Genomic DNA, 16994 nt, shown 5'->3' on the forward strand with positions numbered 1-16994 from the left:
TCAATTCTACATTGACGGCAACCTGCCACACTTGCCTTGTATGTCCTGCAACATTGCAGATTCCTTACCAGTCGATATGCCCTTGGACATTCCTGCCTATTCCAGTCTCACTTCTTGGAGAAATATAACTATTTATTTAATTTTGCGGAGATAAAGTCACCCTCTACCAGGAAACAAAATAAAATAGCCTGGGTTTTTATTAGTTCCATTTCACTGCATGTGCCCTTCATAGCAGATTCAAGTTAAGTACATTAATTAGAATTAGAATTTAGATTCAAATATTTGTATTCTTATGTAGTAATATTATTTGATTATTATAATGATATAGCACAAGATTCAGTTACCTTTATACTAAAATGGTTAGTAGAATTGTGCTTCAAGAAGCTACTTTTTACTTTCTCGCTTTGAGTACATTTCAGAGCTTCTACTTTTTCACACTTGAAGTTTTGTTTTGTTTTTTTGTTTTTTTACTTGAGTAAAGAAGTTGTTTCAGTACTTTGTCCCCAGCAATTTTCAACTCAGGTATCTGTACTTCTACCTCAGGAAAGAAAGTCTATACTTTTGCCAACTCTGTTCAGGCTGACAATTAATGCATGTAATTATACAGGATTTACTCTCTTCTGAGACTGAGCCAAATGCTGCAAAACTAATCGCACAGGAGTTTAAATAGATAATGACCCAAAGCATACTGCAAGCAAATTAAAGAGTACCTTTAATTTATCTTCCAATGGTCAAGTCAGTCATCTGATCTTCACCCAATAGACAATGACTAAAGTCAAAGCTGTGACTCTCAAACAGAAAGTAAAGGTGGCTGAAATGGCAGAAAATGACTATCAATGAAATATTTTGAAATCTAGCATACCTTTACATATACCACAAGTAGCAGTGAAATATGCATCTTTAACTTGTTACATTAAATTCAAGAAAATTGTAATTTCATTGGATGATGTAATAAGATTTAACAATAAATAAACCCAGTTTTTTGTTATAAAAGTATTTACAGATTAAATATGTATTAAATGTAAATAATTTAAACAGCAGAGCTCTGTACACTGAAAGCTACATTCTGAGTAACAGAAGTGTTGAGGCTGGTGCTTCTCTCTCTGTTCTTTCTGCCCACATTTTCACAGCGCAAGAGATTCAACAGATGCTTTCGCAACTTCTGTGAGAGCATATACAGCAGAGGGTTCATACAGCAGTGAGAATAGGCAAGCATTTCACAAACATGGTGGACAACTTCTAACTGTTCCTTACAACCGTTGGGTTTATAAAGAGAAGTAATTAAAAGCATAATATGGTATGGCCCCCAGCAAATGAAAAAAACTGCAACAATACACAACAGCACAGCTACAGTCTTGTGCTTCTTTCTGTTTAAACCTTGCAAAACTGTCTTGAGGATGGCAGAATAGCAGAAAATAATGATGACAAATGGGAGGAAGAATAGCAGTGACACTTGGAGATAATGTCCAAGCTGTTCATCAGATTTACTGCTCGCAATAGTTTTTACCATCCCAGCTTTCAAACTCTGCTTTCATTGCATCATGCAGGGATGCTGAGATGCTGATGACCCAGGCAGCTATACAGGCACCAATTGCATACTTTTTTCTTTTAGTATGATTGCTATTCAACTTGTGCAGCACCACAGCAATAAAACGATCCACTGTCATGGCAGTCAGCAGAATGACACTGCTGTACAAACCAACAGCGAATCCAGCAGTGATAACTTTGCAGACTAAAGTCCCCAAAGACCCAGTGGTGTAGGTGATCAGCGGCCCAGAATGGAAGTGTGATGGTGAAGATCAAATCGGAGCAGGCCAGGTTCAGGATGAAAATATTTGTGATATTTTTCAGATTCTCGTAGATGAAAAGAACACATAAGAGGAGGCTGTTGCATATGATACTGATGATGAAGATCAAGATGAAGAAGGGACCAGTGATGGTGGGAACATTAATATCACAAATGTATGCAGCATGATCGCTCACTCCATCATAAGTGGATGTGAAGTTTGCCATTTTCAATTTTCTGGAAAACATAAACACAAACCTACATTTTAAAAACGTAATTAAACACATTAACTCAACACTTTTCTGTAAACAGAAATTGTTGATTTTAGTTTAAGTTTTTGTATTTTAGGTAAATATAAAAAGTAATTATGTAGCACATTTGTAATAAAAACAAGTACTGATCAACTTACCGCAAACGTCAACTGCCACGTTTTGTGCTGACTTGCACTATGATGTGAAAGCTGTGATAGTCTTGAGATAAGTAATAGTTCCTTTCCTCATTTCACACGAAATCAGAGATACCGCCCTTAACATAAACCACATCTTGAAAAAATAAATAAATAAAACCCCATAAAACATTTTGTCTTTTAATATTTTTGACATAATTTTACACAAAAATTTTTTGCAAGTATATAAAATATAATATGAATATAAGATTTTTTGTTATTCATTTATTTGTGTGTTGTTATGTATGGCATAGTCAGTAGATCAACATGCTATCAAAACTACTACATTAACACAGCACTGAAAGGCTCTTTGAATTAGAATTAAGGATTAGATAATCACAGGTAACTACATCGAAAAAACTTTATGTAATACAACATGTTACACAACCTCACCCACTGTATTCTTCTTGTTTCAGTTACCCCTCTGCAGTACCTGGTAGGACGTCACTCTGACCACACCAGCCTGAATTCTCTCAGATCTTACAATCTGCATGACACACTTCACTGCTAACTAGATGTTTTCTGCATACAAAAAATATTTCCAGTTTGAACCAGTCTGGCATGAACTTTTTTTGGAGTGGGTGACTGTTTGGTGTTTTAAAAAACACATTTAATGTTACATGTGTTACTCTTACAATACATTGCCATTTTTGACAGTAGTTAAATGTTATTTCAAGCACTGATTGTAATTTAGGTCTAAGTGTTATAAATGGTGACATTATACATTTAAGACTCACTTTTGGCAATTATAAATGTTTATTAGTGATTAATAAATGGTGTTATGCTTTACACTTTACAATAAGGCTCCCATTTGGCATTTATAAATGTTTATTAGTCCTTAATAAATGTTGACATGTTTTAAACTTTACAACAAAACTCTCTTTTGTCATTTATAATGTTTAGTAGTCATTAATAAATGGTGTTATGCTTTACACTTTACAATAAGGCTCCCATTTGGCATTTATAAATGTTTATTAGTCATAAATAAATGGTGTCATGCTTTACACTTTACAATAAGGCTCCCATTTGGCATTTATAAATATTTATTATTCATTAATAAATGGTTTTATGCTTTACACTTTACAACAAAGCTCCGATTGATAGTTGTGGATATTTATAATGCATTTCTGAAGTACAGTTTTATATGATAAAAAATATGTTTACAAATGCTGATTGTGCTTACAGGATAGTAACTTAGTCTGAAATGTTTAATATAGCAACTCTAGATGAAATATATAGGTGAACACATTTGGCTTACTATTTGGCAAGAAACCGGTCAGTTTTTTTCCTCTTTCTCACCCTTAACTAATGCATAATAAACCATTAATAATGGTTTATAAAGCATTTACAGATTAATTAATAATATAGCTATAAACTATTTATTAGCATCTATAAGGGGAGCCTTATTGTAAAGTGGTATCTAATAATTTATTATTTATATAGCGCTTTTCTAGGCACCCAAAGCACTTTACACTTTACAATTCCACTATTCATTCACTCTCACATTCACACACTGGTGCAGGCAAGCTACGGTTGTAGCCACAGCTGCCCTGGGGCAGACTGACAGAAGCGAGGCTGCCATATAGCGCCATCGGCCCCTCTGGCCAACACCAGTAGGCGATATGGTAAAGTGTCTTGTCCAAGGACACAACGACCAGGACAGAGAGAGCTGCCCAAATGATCGCAGATGCTACAATACTGTAAAAACCTGTGGCAGAAATAATGGCAGACAGAGGCTTTAGATTAGATTCATAACAGTGAGCAGTCATCAGGATGAGGAGGATAACGCTGCTGTAGAATCCAAGGCAGAAGATAAAGTTCACTATTTTGCATGCATGCTCCCCTAAGGTCCATCCGTGCATGTTGTAGTAGGCCCAGAAGGGCAGAGAAGCTGTGAAGAAGAGATCTGATACAGCCAGATTCAGGATGAAGGTGTTGGTGAGGGATTTCAAATTCTCAAACTTGACCAGCACCACGAGGACCAGGATGTTGCCAAAGATGCTGAGAATCACCACAATGGAGAAAAACACCAGAGTGAAGATTGCTCCAAATTGGATGACACTTGTTTTGTTACAGAGTTCATAGTTGTCATAATCATAGTCCCAGGTAAAGTCATAGTAATCATCATAGTTGTATAAAGTTGAGTCCATTTTATCCACTTTCTTCTTGCACAAAAACAAAATCAAAATTTTTAAAAAAAGGCTTTGTTAGTCAAAAAATCAAGTACGTCAAATTACACAGTAAGACATGATATTATGACAACTTCAGCTTCATTAGATGTTAATCTATCATGCTGTTTTACTCTGACTACATTCACATATTTTTGTTTCATCACATTACGCTAGTGATATTTAGCCACTAATTAAAATTTTAGATTGATTTGCTGAAGTTAAGATTTCTGTCTCCATCCCAGTGCAGTGAAAGCTGATTTTACATTTTGCTCTGAGATTTATTCAAATTCTTCTAAATCCTCTATGGTCCCAGAAATATGTCTCCATCTTGCTTCTTTTCACTTTAAATTAGGGGTGTCAAATTATCGCGTTAATTGCGATTAATTAATTACAATGCTATTTAGCGCGTTATGTTTTTTAATCTCGTTAATCTAATTTTTAATCTCTTGACGTCATTGATTTTGTATGAGAGTTGCTATGTTATAAAATCCGTTTTTATGTGCTGGGCTCCTTGTGCTTGACTTGTTGGGGGTGGAGTCACGTCGTGAGGTCAAGGTGAGAAGTGGTGATTAGCTTACAGTGTGGATATGGAGGCGCATCTGAGAGTTGTTGGCCCATTGAACGGGAAATTTGTATTTCATAAACGCCCCGACGGCACCATTGACAAAGGTAAAGTGGTCTGCCTAGAGTGTAAGAAGGAGTTTGCTTACCACCGAAGCAGCTCAAGTTTGGCCTATCACCTCAACGCAAAGCACCCAGCCGCGAGTGCAGCAACAGCTAGCAGTGAAGACGTTAGCAATATAGCAAGCCAGAGCAAAGCTTTTCGCCAAACAAAACTAGAGAATACCCCTCGTATGAGCAAGTCTGCGACCGACAGGCTGACTAATGTTATTGCCAAGTGGATAGCGATGAACTGTAGGCCGATAAATATAGTAGAGGACGAAGGATTGACAGAGGTGTTGCAAATTGCGTCCAATGACCCGTCATACAAGCCGCCGTGCAGGACTACAGTAACGACCAAAATCAGCAAAATGTACGACGGCGAAAAGAAAAACAAACTTGAGATTTTGGCGGAGGATTCTCCCAACTGTGTTGCTATAACCGGAGATCACTGGACCTCAGCTGGCAACCACAGCTATTTTGGGGTGACTGGACACTTTATTGATAGTGAGTGGAACCTCAACTCATTTGCACTGACCGTCATGAGAACAGAAATCAGGCACTTTGCTGATAAATGCGCCGAACAGTTCCTCAAGGTAGCAAATGACTGGGGTATTGAAAACAAGATATCCACCATTGGCACAGACAGCGCAGCAAACATGCTGGCTGCTATGAGAGCACTTCCATATGAGCACATCGCCTGCAATGCTCACATTCTCCAGAGGACCATCACGGTATGTCTCGATAGCAGTGGTTTTGTCGGTGTACTGGCAAAGTGCCGCAAGATTGTTGGTCATTTTAAACAAAGCCCTGCGAGTACCACAGAACTTAACCAACAACAAGTAGCACTCGGAAAGAAGAGCGATCAACTTATACAGGATGTACCCACCAGGTGGAACTCGACTCTCGCAATGGTCTCACGCCTCCTATGTAACCGAGAGGCTGTCCAGGCTACGTTGGACCAACAGAACCACAGGTTGGTCTTGCCAACCGAAGCTGAGTGGGCGAAACTGCAGAGGCTGGAGCTCCTGCTTGAACCATGCAAGTAAGTTCAAATAAACACCTTCCCATTTTAATTATATAAACTACTGTTACATGTGTAAAATCAAAATTAATGAACATAACAAGGAACTTTTAAGGACAATTAAATTGGGAATCAGTTACACTTTGATTTAAATGAATCCAGCTAGGTTTATTTAGCAAACCTCTCCACCTCTGCAGGTATGTGACAGAGCTGCTGGGTGGTGAGGCCTACGTCTCTTGCTCTGTAGTGCTGCCTGCTTTTCGCCATCTGTACCGTGTCATGGACATTACTGATGATGATCCTGCCTACGTGGTGAAGTTCAAGAATGCCTTCCAGAAGGATCTGGCAGCACGACGAGCTAATGGCAACGAGATATGGTTCGAGGTGGCCACAGCATTGGATCCACGGTTTAAGGATTTGAAATGTCTTCCAAGAGAAAAGAGGGAACAGGTAGGACAATAAGGTTAAGCTGGACTAATGAGTCCAATTCATTATCAAATCAAACTTTTATTTATTATATGGAACACAAAGTTCTTTACAAGATTAAATAAAATAAATAAAAAAAGCACTTAGTTTTAATCACAATCATTCATTCATTCATTCATTCATTCAGGTGTGGACCATTCTGGAGAATATGCTCCAGGCAGCAGAGCCCAGAAGAGCAGATAGTCTCCAGCCCTCCACAGAGGATGATGGACCAGCTCAGAAGAAGAGGAGGAGCGAACTCCTTCTGGGGTCTGACTCTGACTCAGAAGATGGAATTGAGTCTGGAGAGCTGCAGCGCTACAGAGCAGAACCCAGCATCAGTATTGATGACTGTCCCCTGCAGTGGTGGTATGCTCACTCAGGAGTCTATGAAAAGCTGTCAGTCCTAGCACAAAAGTACCTGGCCTCCCCAGCTACCTCTGTACCCTGTGAGAGACTCTTTAGCCTTGCAGGCCACATAGTGCAAAAGAAAAGGGCAGCCTTGCTTCCAGAAAATGTTACCAGGCTGGTGTGTCTTAGCGACTGGCTGAGGAAGAAGAAATGAGACACATGTGGTCAGCATAGCTGCTGTGTCATTTGTAGCCTACTAGAATAGATTGCTTGATGTTCAGCACTTTTTTTTGTGATGGAAGAATACTTTGATGTGCTAACTTGCAGCACTGCAATGTCAGTTTTATTTTTCATTATCTGAAGCAGAGGAATTTCAGTGCTGTATTGCTCAGAAAAGAGCAACTCTGATGTGCTAACTTGCAGCACTTAATTTATTTGATTTTATTTGTATTTATTTTTCCACTTATTTTACAAAAGAATACAACAGTATGTAAATGGTTGCATCTGTTTAACGTTTGTTAAACAATAAATGACTTTATAAAGTCACTTTCTTTGTTATATATCAGTCTTTTGGTCTGCCACAATAAGTTGAGGGCTTTCCTCAGCTATTTTTAGGTGAGATTAAAAAAGAGATTAATTAGATCAATTAATTAAAAATCATAATTAATTAATCTCTATTTTTTTTTAATCTCTTGACAGCACTACTTTAAATATTCATGTAAGTATGGAAAGGTTTTTTATAAAATGTATTAATGATATCACATCTATTTTCTACCTACAAATTCTACAAAATGTCTTATTTTTGGGGGGGAATTCATATCAGCCAATAAAGCATGACATAAAAAAAAAGATTCATGAAAATTAAACAACAAACATCTTTTTCCAATAATAGTGTTTGTGTTACTTTGGTGTTGATGTGTTTTATAGGTCAGTGAGCAGCTTTTGTTTTAAAATTTGTTCTAAAAAAGAAATAAAACAGAGGTTAATCAGTCCATACATATTATTTAAAGCATGAACTCAGAGTTGTGACTACCAAGAGGAAGAATGTTCAAGAAATTAACTTCACATCTAAAATTCACATCTAAATCTCATTTTTACCCACAAGAATAACCACGGCAAGCAAATTAGTAGAGCTCACCATCAAAGTTAACCAGCCAACATCACTTTAGGCCTTGAAATGGGACAAAGAGAAAATATGTTGATATATCATCAAAACTAAGAAAACAGTCAAATGGGCTTATACTGTGTCAGAGATTTACAGTTAACAAACAGTCAGGTGAATAAACAACACTGAGACACTTGTTACTGATAACGTGCGGCACGGGTGAAACTCAGACAGAGAGTCACCCCGAACTGCAGTATTCGTTTATTTTTATAGCAGAAGCAGGGTGGGACAAGCATAGCAGTTTCCTTTAATTCTGCATACGTGTGTGTGGGTGTATGTGTCACTAAGTTCGTGTGTGTGTGTGCTAATCTCTTTCAGTAAGGAGGAGGTCAGCGCCCTGACCCACTGGTGTCAAGACAACCATCTCACCCTCAACGTCGCAAAGACAAAGGAGTTGATAGTGGACTTCCGGAGGTGCAGAGAAGTACACACCCCCATCACCATCAACGGCGCTGCTGTGGAGAGAGTGAGCAGCTTCCGGTTCCTTGGAGTACATCTGGCTGAGGATCTTACGTGGTCAGTACACACAAACAAAACAGTGAAGAAGGCGCAGCAGCGCCTCTTCTTTCTCTGGAGACTGAAAAGATTCGGCATGAGCCCCCGCATCCTCAGGACCTTCTATCACTGTGCCATTGAGAGCATCCTCACTGGATGCATCACCACCTGGTATGGCAACAGCACCGCCTACAACTGCAAAGCTCTCCAGCGAGTAGTGCGGTGCTCTGAACAGATAATTGGAGGTGAGCTTCCCTCCCTCCAAGACATCTACAGGAAGCGCTGCCTGAGGAAAGCGGGGAGGATCATCAAGGACTCCAGTCACCCCAGCCATAAACTGTTCAGACTGCTTCCATCAGGAAGGAGGTTCTGCAGCATCCGGTCCCGTACCAGCAGACTGAGAGACAGCTTTTTCCATCAGGCCATCAGACTGCTGAACACGTCATAGACACCTCAGCTTCACCACTGGAACTTCAACATTATGCACTCCACACTGTATATAAATGCCACTTGTTTTGCACATATTCAACTCTATATATTTTATATATTTTATTATTATTATTATTTTTTTTTTATTTTTTTATTTTTTTATTTTTTTATTTTTTTTTACTATTTAATTTGTAAAAATGTGTATACACACACACACACACACACACACACACACACACGTAGGAAAATATTTAGTATACACATCCAGAAATGCATACACTATTATATATTGTACATATATTTATTAGTTTCAGGATGGCCATTCTTGTATTTTGCTCTTTTGTGTTGTTGTGTTTGCACATCTCTGTTGCTTGTGGGGCTCGCACACAAGAATTTCACTCGCATGTGCTGTGCCAGTGTGCCTGCACATGTGATGTGACAATAAAAGTGATTTGATTTGATTTGATTTGATTTGATTTAAAAGTCACAGGGTCAGCTTCCTGTTTCTGCAGAAAGCTGTGTCTGGTGAAATATGTGAACATAAGCATAACATAACATTTGAAGCATAATCAAATAAAACAGTAAAAACTCCCTGACATTCCCTCCTGATGTTAATATATTTCACTTATATTTTACTGGAGTTGATATTTTACACTTAATCATACTTTATTATCAGCCAACAATCACTTGCTTATAACATTTTCAATTGTAGCATCATTCAGTATGTGTGTTCCTATACTAAATCCTCTTCGTCCGGTTCATCTTCATGTGGCAGTCCAACATAGGTGATTACTGTGGCCTGTACCATTTTGTCAATCATTGATCTGATACAGGGTAAAATGCAAGTTGAGAACATGCAAAGCAATAAGAGAAGAACTCCTATCAAGACAAGTCCTTTGATCACGACGGTCTTCCAGCTGCCGATCAGCAGCCATGTCAACCAGTCTTCAGTGTTGTTGACGTAGTCTTGCTGTTGGGCATCACTGAGTTTATATTTGGGTCTCCTCTTCACTTTCATCTTTCCCCCTAGCATAACATAACATTTGAAGCATAATCAAATAAAACAGTAAAAACTCCCTGACATACTGTAATTAATCATATTTACAGTATATCTCACTTATTAATTAATATTGCAACTACACAAATTACGTTCCGCTTGAACTGAAAGTATACAAAAGTCAACTGTCCAGTTTATATGCAAAATATACAAAACAAAATTTTACGAAAAATACAACAAAAAAAAACCAATGTCAAAAACAATCACTCAAAAAAAATATGCAAAGCAAAAATGATTGAAATGCTTTTCAGTTTTGTACAGAATGAAAGCAAACCTACAAAGAGTGTGGTAACTAACCACCCAGGCTTACTATAAACAAGTTAGCTGGTTTTCATGCACCATCACTGAGTTTGTTTGAAAGTGCTCGAAGGCAATAAGATGCAGTAAATTTTATGTAAAATTTCCACATTCCAAGTTTACATGACATAGAAATTTGATAGCTTCTTCTGAAACAGGGAGGAGGTGACCTATACAGAGGGCTTATAACTATGAGCTACAGTGGGGCAAAAAAGTATTTAGTCAGCCACCGATTGTGCAAGTTCCCCCACTTAAAATGATGACAGAGGTCAGTAATTTGCACCAGAGGTACACTTCAACTGTGAGAGACAGAATGTGAAAAAAAGATCCATGAATTCACATGGTAGGATTTGTAAAGAATTTATTTGTAAATTAGGGTGGAAAATAAGTATTTGGTCACCTCAAACAAGGAAAATCTCTGGCTCTCACAGACCTGTAACGTCTTCTGTAAGAAGCTTTTCTGTCCCCCACTCGTTACCTGTATGAATGGCACCTGTTTGAACTCATCATCTGTATAAAAGACACCTGTCCACAGCCTCAAACAGTCAGACTCCAAACTCTGCCATGGCCAAGACCAAAGAGCTTTCGAAGGACACCAGGAAAAGTATTGTAGACCTGCACCAGACTGGGAAGAGTGAATCTACAATAGGCAAGCAGCTTGGTGTGAAAAAATCAACTGTGGGAGCAATCATCAGAAAATGGAAGACATACAAGACCACTGATAATCTCCCTCGATCTGGGGCTCCACGTAAGATCTCATCCCGTGGGGTCAAAATGATCATGAGAACGGTGAGCAAAGATCCCAGAACCACACGGGGGGACCTGGTGAATGACCTGCAGAGAGCTGGGACCAAAGTAACAAAGGTCACCATCAGTAACACACTACAACGGCAGGGAATCAAATCCCGCAGTGCCAGACGTGTTCCGCTGCTGAAGCCAGTGCATGTCCAGGCCCGTCTGAAGTTTGCCAGAGAGCACATGGATGATACAGCAGAGGATTGGGAGAATGTCATGTGGTCAGATGAAACCAAAGTAGAACTTTTTGGTATAAACTCAACTCGTGGTGTTTGGAGGAAGAAGAATACTGAGTTGCATCCCAAGAACACCTACTGTGAAGCATAGGGGTGGAAACATCATGCTATGGGGCTGTTTTTCTGCCAAGGGGACAGGACGACTGATCCGTGTTAAGGACAGAATGAATGGGGCCATGTATCGTGAGATTTTGAGCCAAAACCTCCTTCCATCAGTGAGAACTTTGAAGATGAAACGAGGCTGGGTCTTCCAACATGACAATGATCCAAAACACACCGCCCGGGCAACAAAGGAGTGGCTCCGTAAGAAGCATTTGAAAGTCCTGGAGTGGCCTAGCCAGTCTCCAGACCTCAACCCCATAGAAAATCTGTGGCGGGAGTTGAAAGTCCGTGTTGCTCGGCGACAGCCCCAAAACATCACTGCTCTCGAGAAGATCTGCATGGAGGAATGGGCCAAAATACCAGCTACTGTGTGTGCAAACCTGGTAAAGACCTATAGTAAACGTTTGACCTCTGTTATTGCCAACAAAGGTTATGTTACAAAGTATTGACTTGTATTTTTGTTATTGACCAAATACTTATTTTCCACCCTGATTTACGAATAAATTCTTTACAAATCCTACCATGTGGATTCATGGATTTTTTTTTCACATTCTGTCTCTCACAGTTGAAGTGTACCTCTGGTGCAAATTACTGACCTCTGTCATCATTTTAGGTGGGGGAACTTGCACAATCGGTGGCTGACTAAATACTTTTTTGCCCCACTGTATAAACAAAACAGTAAACATCTGCAACACAAGCTCCAAAAAAAAGCACAAATACAATACGCAGCAATGTTTTAAATTCAGACAGAGGCAGCAGAGAGAGAAAAACAGACTCAAACCTGTGACAGCTACAAAAATCAGGTGAATAAGAAACAAGATGTGCACTGACTTTTCTACCTAATGCAATATGTTGCATTATATTATAAAGGCGTCTTAGGAACTTTATTCTGCCGTGTAGACTTTATATTCTCTCTTAGTTTTTAACTTAATGTTAACTTAACATTACTATTGTGTTTCACATTCAGTCTGAAGTGACAACAATATATTTCCTCACAGTGGTTATCTTACCATTAACGTAACATACGTTTGCAGCAATGATGCTTGTGGTTTACACAAAACATTACCAAAGCTCACCATATCTTGGCTCAAATGAAGACTTGTTTGATGCTTCTGTTTAACTTACATCATTATTTATGAATGTTAATGATATTTTTCCTGTTTTATTTTGCTTATTTAATTTTTTTTTTCTGCCCCAGAAGGATACATACTTTTTAACATCTACTTGCAAGTTACAATGTGTATGAATGTGATCCTAGCTCTGACACAGGCAGTGGAGATGATTAAACCAGCAGGAAAAATTGGAAAATAATTAACTCACATTTTTGTGTATATTCTTGACAACGTGTAAAGATTTGATATTTACACGTTTTAATATTTAGACGTTTGATATGAAGAATTGCCTGACAGCATCTACACCATGACCTCCTCTTGATCAGTGGGAGCTCACCAGTCGTAGAGTTTAATCATAGATCTGCATAGTAAGTAAACTGTCACACATACAATAACTCAAGTATGCCTTTAAATATAATGTCTTTAATGTGTGCCATGCAGCATCATTTTAGGAGTATATTGTTAATGTAGGCATGTGAGTAAATGAAGCTTATGTGTAAGTTCAATAAGGAAGATCCACAGTCCCACATCTGTCTGGTTCCCAGGTGTTTGGGGGCTAATCTAAGCTTACATGACTTCCACTTTGCCACACTGTGAATGTGTGATGTTGCAATGGGAAGAGAGAAATATGGAGAAGGAGAGACAATGGTCATGATCCAAAGCATACCATATTATCTGGGAGGCATGGTGAAGACAGTGTTATCACATGGACATGTATGGCTGCCAGTGGAAGTAGGTCACTAGTGTTTAATGAGGATGTGACTGCTGATAGAAGCAGCAGGATGGCGTCTCTGACTAAGATAAATGCAGAGAGAGCGCTAAACAAGCAGCACCTGAAGGTGGCTGCAGAGCATCTCAAGTGAGGAAACACAAGATTTGGTGTCCATGGGTTCTAGACTTCAGGCAGTCATCGATCTAAAAGGATTGTCTTCCAAGTATTAAAAATATGTTGTCTGTTACACGTGAGAGGTGGAACGTTAAAATTACCCTCATAGGCAGATTTGGGAAGTCTTTTTTTTCTTTACAACATAGGTTAAAGTAATTAGGGTATCTTTGTTTGAGCCTAATCACACTCTTTTACATCACACTCTTTCTCTGAACCTCCATCTGTGTCTGCTTTGTGATAATATATTACAGAGCAGTAACAAAGTACTGTATTTAAGTAGAATTTCTCATTTTTCATCTGCAGTCCGATGTCATTGCTGTATATCCTGGTGTGGATCAGTGAATCGATGTCTCATTCACTCTTGACATACAGCTTGATGTCATCCATAGCCAGTCTTGTCAGTGATCTCACTGAGGCAGAGCCCGCACTTGATTGCGACTTGGGCTTGTAGTCTTATACACCACATTCCCATCGAGTTCCTGATAAAGGCTCTTAGGGTCCTGTTGATTTTGTATAGTTCTAGGCATTCCACAGGTTGGTCAGCCTATAGTCTTGCAATGTCGGGCAACTGCTCTGTCTACCAGTAGCTGGTGTTTTGCGCCTCTGGTGCTCTTGCCAATTTCTTTCTGTGCCCCACTGAAGAGCTCATATTACCCTAGTTCAGGGGTCGGCTCTTAAGTCCTTATAGTGCGGCTCCGTGTGGTTTGGGAAAATAAATTAGAAGTATTTAGCTGAAGTGTATGTAAGTTGTTTTTTTTTATTGTAGTTCTAAATTGGAAGATTATTGTGATATTGAAATATAAAAATAGAATTATATTCTATTTTTTTTTTTCATCGCTCAAAATGAAAAAAACAAGATGGCTGCTAGGGTGCAGACACACAGCTTGGCAGGTCCTGTGCGTTTGCCAAAAAACCCACCTAAAAAACCATCTAAAAGCCCCTGGATCTTCACATCAACTTGTCTTTTTGTTTTTATACATTTTTATCTTCTGTGGAGTTCGACATGTCCAAGAAAGCTGGATAATTATACCACTTTCCCAGCCAAATGGAGTCAACATCTTTTGTTCACAAGATTCTTGGATTTTGGTCATGCCAGACCACCCCCAGGTAAACATGAACAATCAGATATACCACAACTGTCGCTGGAGATTCTGAAACTTGTTCTGATGCTACTTTTGGCTGGTGATATAGAACTAAATCCTGGACCTAATTCAAACATCAGTGATTTGGACTGGCTACAACTAATTAGCCTAGTTAGCCTAGGCCTGCCTGGGCCTCCATTTCAGCTGCCTGGGCCTCCACTTCAGCTTCCTGGGCATCCACCTCAGCTGCCTGGGCCTCCATTTCAGCTTCCTGGGCCTCCATTTCAGCTTCCTGGGCCTCCACCTCAGCTGCCTGGGCATCCACCTCAGCTGCCTGGGCCTCCATTTCAGCTAGCTGGGCTTTCACCTCAGTTGCTCGGGCCTCCACCTCGGCTGCCAGGGCTTACACCTCGGCTGCCAGGGCTTACACCTCAGCTGCCTGGGCCTCCATTTCAGCTGCCTGGGCCTCCATTTCAGCTGCCTGGGCCTCCACCTCAGTTGCTCGGGCCTCCACCTCGGCTGCCTGGGCTTACACCTCAGCTGCCTGGGCCTCCATCTCAGCTGCCTGGGCCTCCATTTCAGCTGCCTGGGCCTCCACCTCGGCTGCCTGGGCCTCCACCTCGGCTGCCTGGGCCTCCACCTCGGCTGCCTGGGCTTACACCTCAGCTGCCTGGGCCTCTAACTCAGCTGCCTGGGCCTCTAACTCAGCTGCCTGGGCCTCCATCTCAGCTAGCTGGGCCTCCACCTCAGCTGCCTGGGCGTCCACCTCAGTTGCTCGGGCCTCCACCTCGGCTGCCTGGGCTTACACCTCAGCTGCCTGGGCCTCCAACTCAGCTGCCTGGGCCTCCATTTCAGCTAGCTGGGCTTTCACCTCAGTTGCCTGGGCCTCCACCTCGGCTGCCAGGGCTTACACCTCAGCTGCCTGGGCCTCCAACTCAGCTGCCTGGGCCTCCATTTCAGCTTCCTGGGCCTCCATTTCAGCTGCCTGGGCCTCCACCTCGGCTGCCTGGGTCTCCACCTCTGCTGCCTGGGCTTACACCTCAGCTGCCTGGGCCTCTAACTCAGCTGCCTGGGCCTCTAACTCAGCTGCCTGGGCCTCCATCTCAGCTAGCTGGGCTTCCACCTCAGCTGCCTGGGCCTCCATTTCAGCTTCCTGGGCCTCCATTTCAGCTTCCTGGGCATCCACCAGCATCCATCAGGCTAAAGTAATCTGGGACACTAAAAATAAACCAAAGGGGCTTCTATGTGGACACATTAACATTCGCAGTATGTTACCAAAGCATGAGCAACTGGAACATATTCTAAGCAATTCCAATATTTCTATTTTGGGTATCTCTGAATCTTTGCTCACAAGTTCTTCTCCTGAGACTGCGGTTGTCTTTCCAGAGTACACAGTATTCAGAAGGGATAGAATTGGAACAAGAGGAGGAGGAATACTTGTGTATGTAAAAAAACACCTGGATTGCTCTTTACTTAGTTCACCAATAGATGTCGAAATAGAACATATTTCTGTTAAAATCACTCTTTCCCCAGAAATGTCATTTACGTTGATCTGTTTATATCGCCCTCCTTCAGCAAAGAATATTTTTTATGAACAACTACAGATATTACTTAAATATCATGCTATAAATAATAAGTCTAATGAAATAATTGTAATGGGAGATTTTAATGTCAACTGGGACTGTGAAAAGGACAGAAAAAACACTCAAGGACATAATGGAGACTTTGAACTTTACTCAACACATTGAACAACCCACAAGAATAACAAGACACTCTAAAACTAAAATAGATCTGGTTTTCAGTAATAAGCCCGAGCGAATTATTAAATCTTATAATTTTATCACTGGTATTTCAGACCACAATTTTATATTATTTTCTAGAAAACTTATAAAATCACGGGTTAAGAATGACTTTCAAAGTTCATCTAATAGGAGATCCTTTTATGAATTCATACCAAGAAGTCAGCGACAAAATGTAGCAGAAGCATTAGCATCAGTTAACTGGGAGCCTTTATTGTGTAGTGATGATCCACAATTCTGCAGCAGTCACTTCACTGACATTGTCAAGGATGTTATATCAACATACTCCATTAGAGGTCGACAAAAAATAAAGACAACATCTAATTAGCCCTGGTTAAGTGCAAGAATTTAATGAAAACAAGAGATCAATTACTAAAGCAGTTCCTTAAAACAGGTCTAACTCTGGATAGACAGAGATTTACTTCAATGCGGAATAAAGTAACAAGAAGTTTGAGACAGGCCAAAGCAAAATTTTTTATAAATATAATTGAAAGAGCCAAAGGTAATGGTAAAATTATCTGGCAACACTTAACTAAATTACTTGGCCGTCATTCAAACAAAAGTAAAAACACAATTGAACTTTATGTAAATAACTCTATTGTTAGAGAGCCTCTATCTATTGCCAGTAACTTAAACA

The 16994-nt window shown here is 40.0% G+C and overlaps 2 protein-coding genes and 1 pseudogene across 2 annotated transcripts; 1 reads left to right on the forward strand and 2 right to left on the reverse strand.

Moving 5' to 3' along the window:
- Positions 1-459: 459 nt before the first annotated feature.
- Positions 460-2304, reverse strand: LOC120725511 (annotated as a pseudogene).
- LOC120722756 (chemokine XC receptor 1-like) lies at positions 2016-4424 on the reverse strand. Its single transcript, XM_040013888.1, has 2 exons — positions 3940-4424; positions 2016-2023 (listed from the first exon to the last, which is right to left on the reverse strand). The coding sequence occupies exons 1-2, from the start codon at positions 4379-4381 to the stop codon at positions 2016-2018; spliced, it is 450 nt and encodes a 149-aa protein (XP_039869822.1). The 5' UTR covers positions 4382-4424.
- Positions 4425-4749: 325 nt separating this feature from the next.
- On the forward strand, positions 4750-7477 carry LOC120725499 (E3 SUMO-protein ligase ZBED1-like). The gene is made up of 3 exons (XM_040018467.1): positions 4750-6107; positions 6284-6536; positions 6700-7477. The coding sequence occupies exons 1-3, from the start codon at positions 4990-4992 to the stop codon at positions 7114-7116; spliced, it is 1788 nt and encodes a 595-aa protein (XP_039874401.1). The 5' UTR covers positions 4750-4989; the 3' UTR covers positions 7117-7477.
- The last annotated feature ends 9517 nt before the right edge of the window (positions 7478-16994 follow it).

Source organism: Simochromis diagramma, unplaced genomic scaffold, assembly GCF_900408965.1.
Source record: "Simochromis diagramma unplaced genomic scaffold, fSimDia1.1 OVJJ01000205.1, whole genome shotgun sequence".
Classification (NCBI taxonomy): domain Eukaryota; kingdom Metazoa; phylum Chordata; class Actinopteri; order Cichliformes; family Cichlidae; genus Simochromis; species Simochromis diagramma.

Coding starts and splice junctions, on each gene's coding strand:
- LOC120722756 (XM_040013888.1), bottom strand. CDS start 4,381: ATGGACTCAACTTTATACAACTATGATGATTACTATGACTTTACCTGG.
- LOC120725499 (XM_040018467.1), top strand. CDS start 4,990: ATGGAGGCGCATCTGAGAGTTGTTGGCCCATTGAACGGGAAATTTGTA. Junction 6,108..6,283: donor CTCCTGCTTGAACCATGCAA/GTAAGTTCAAAT, acceptor CCACCTCTGCAG/GTATGTGACAGAGCTGCTGG. Junction 6,537..6,699: donor CAAGAGAAAAGAGGGAACAG/GTAGGACAATAA, acceptor TCATTCATTCAG/GTGTGGACCATTCTGGAGAA.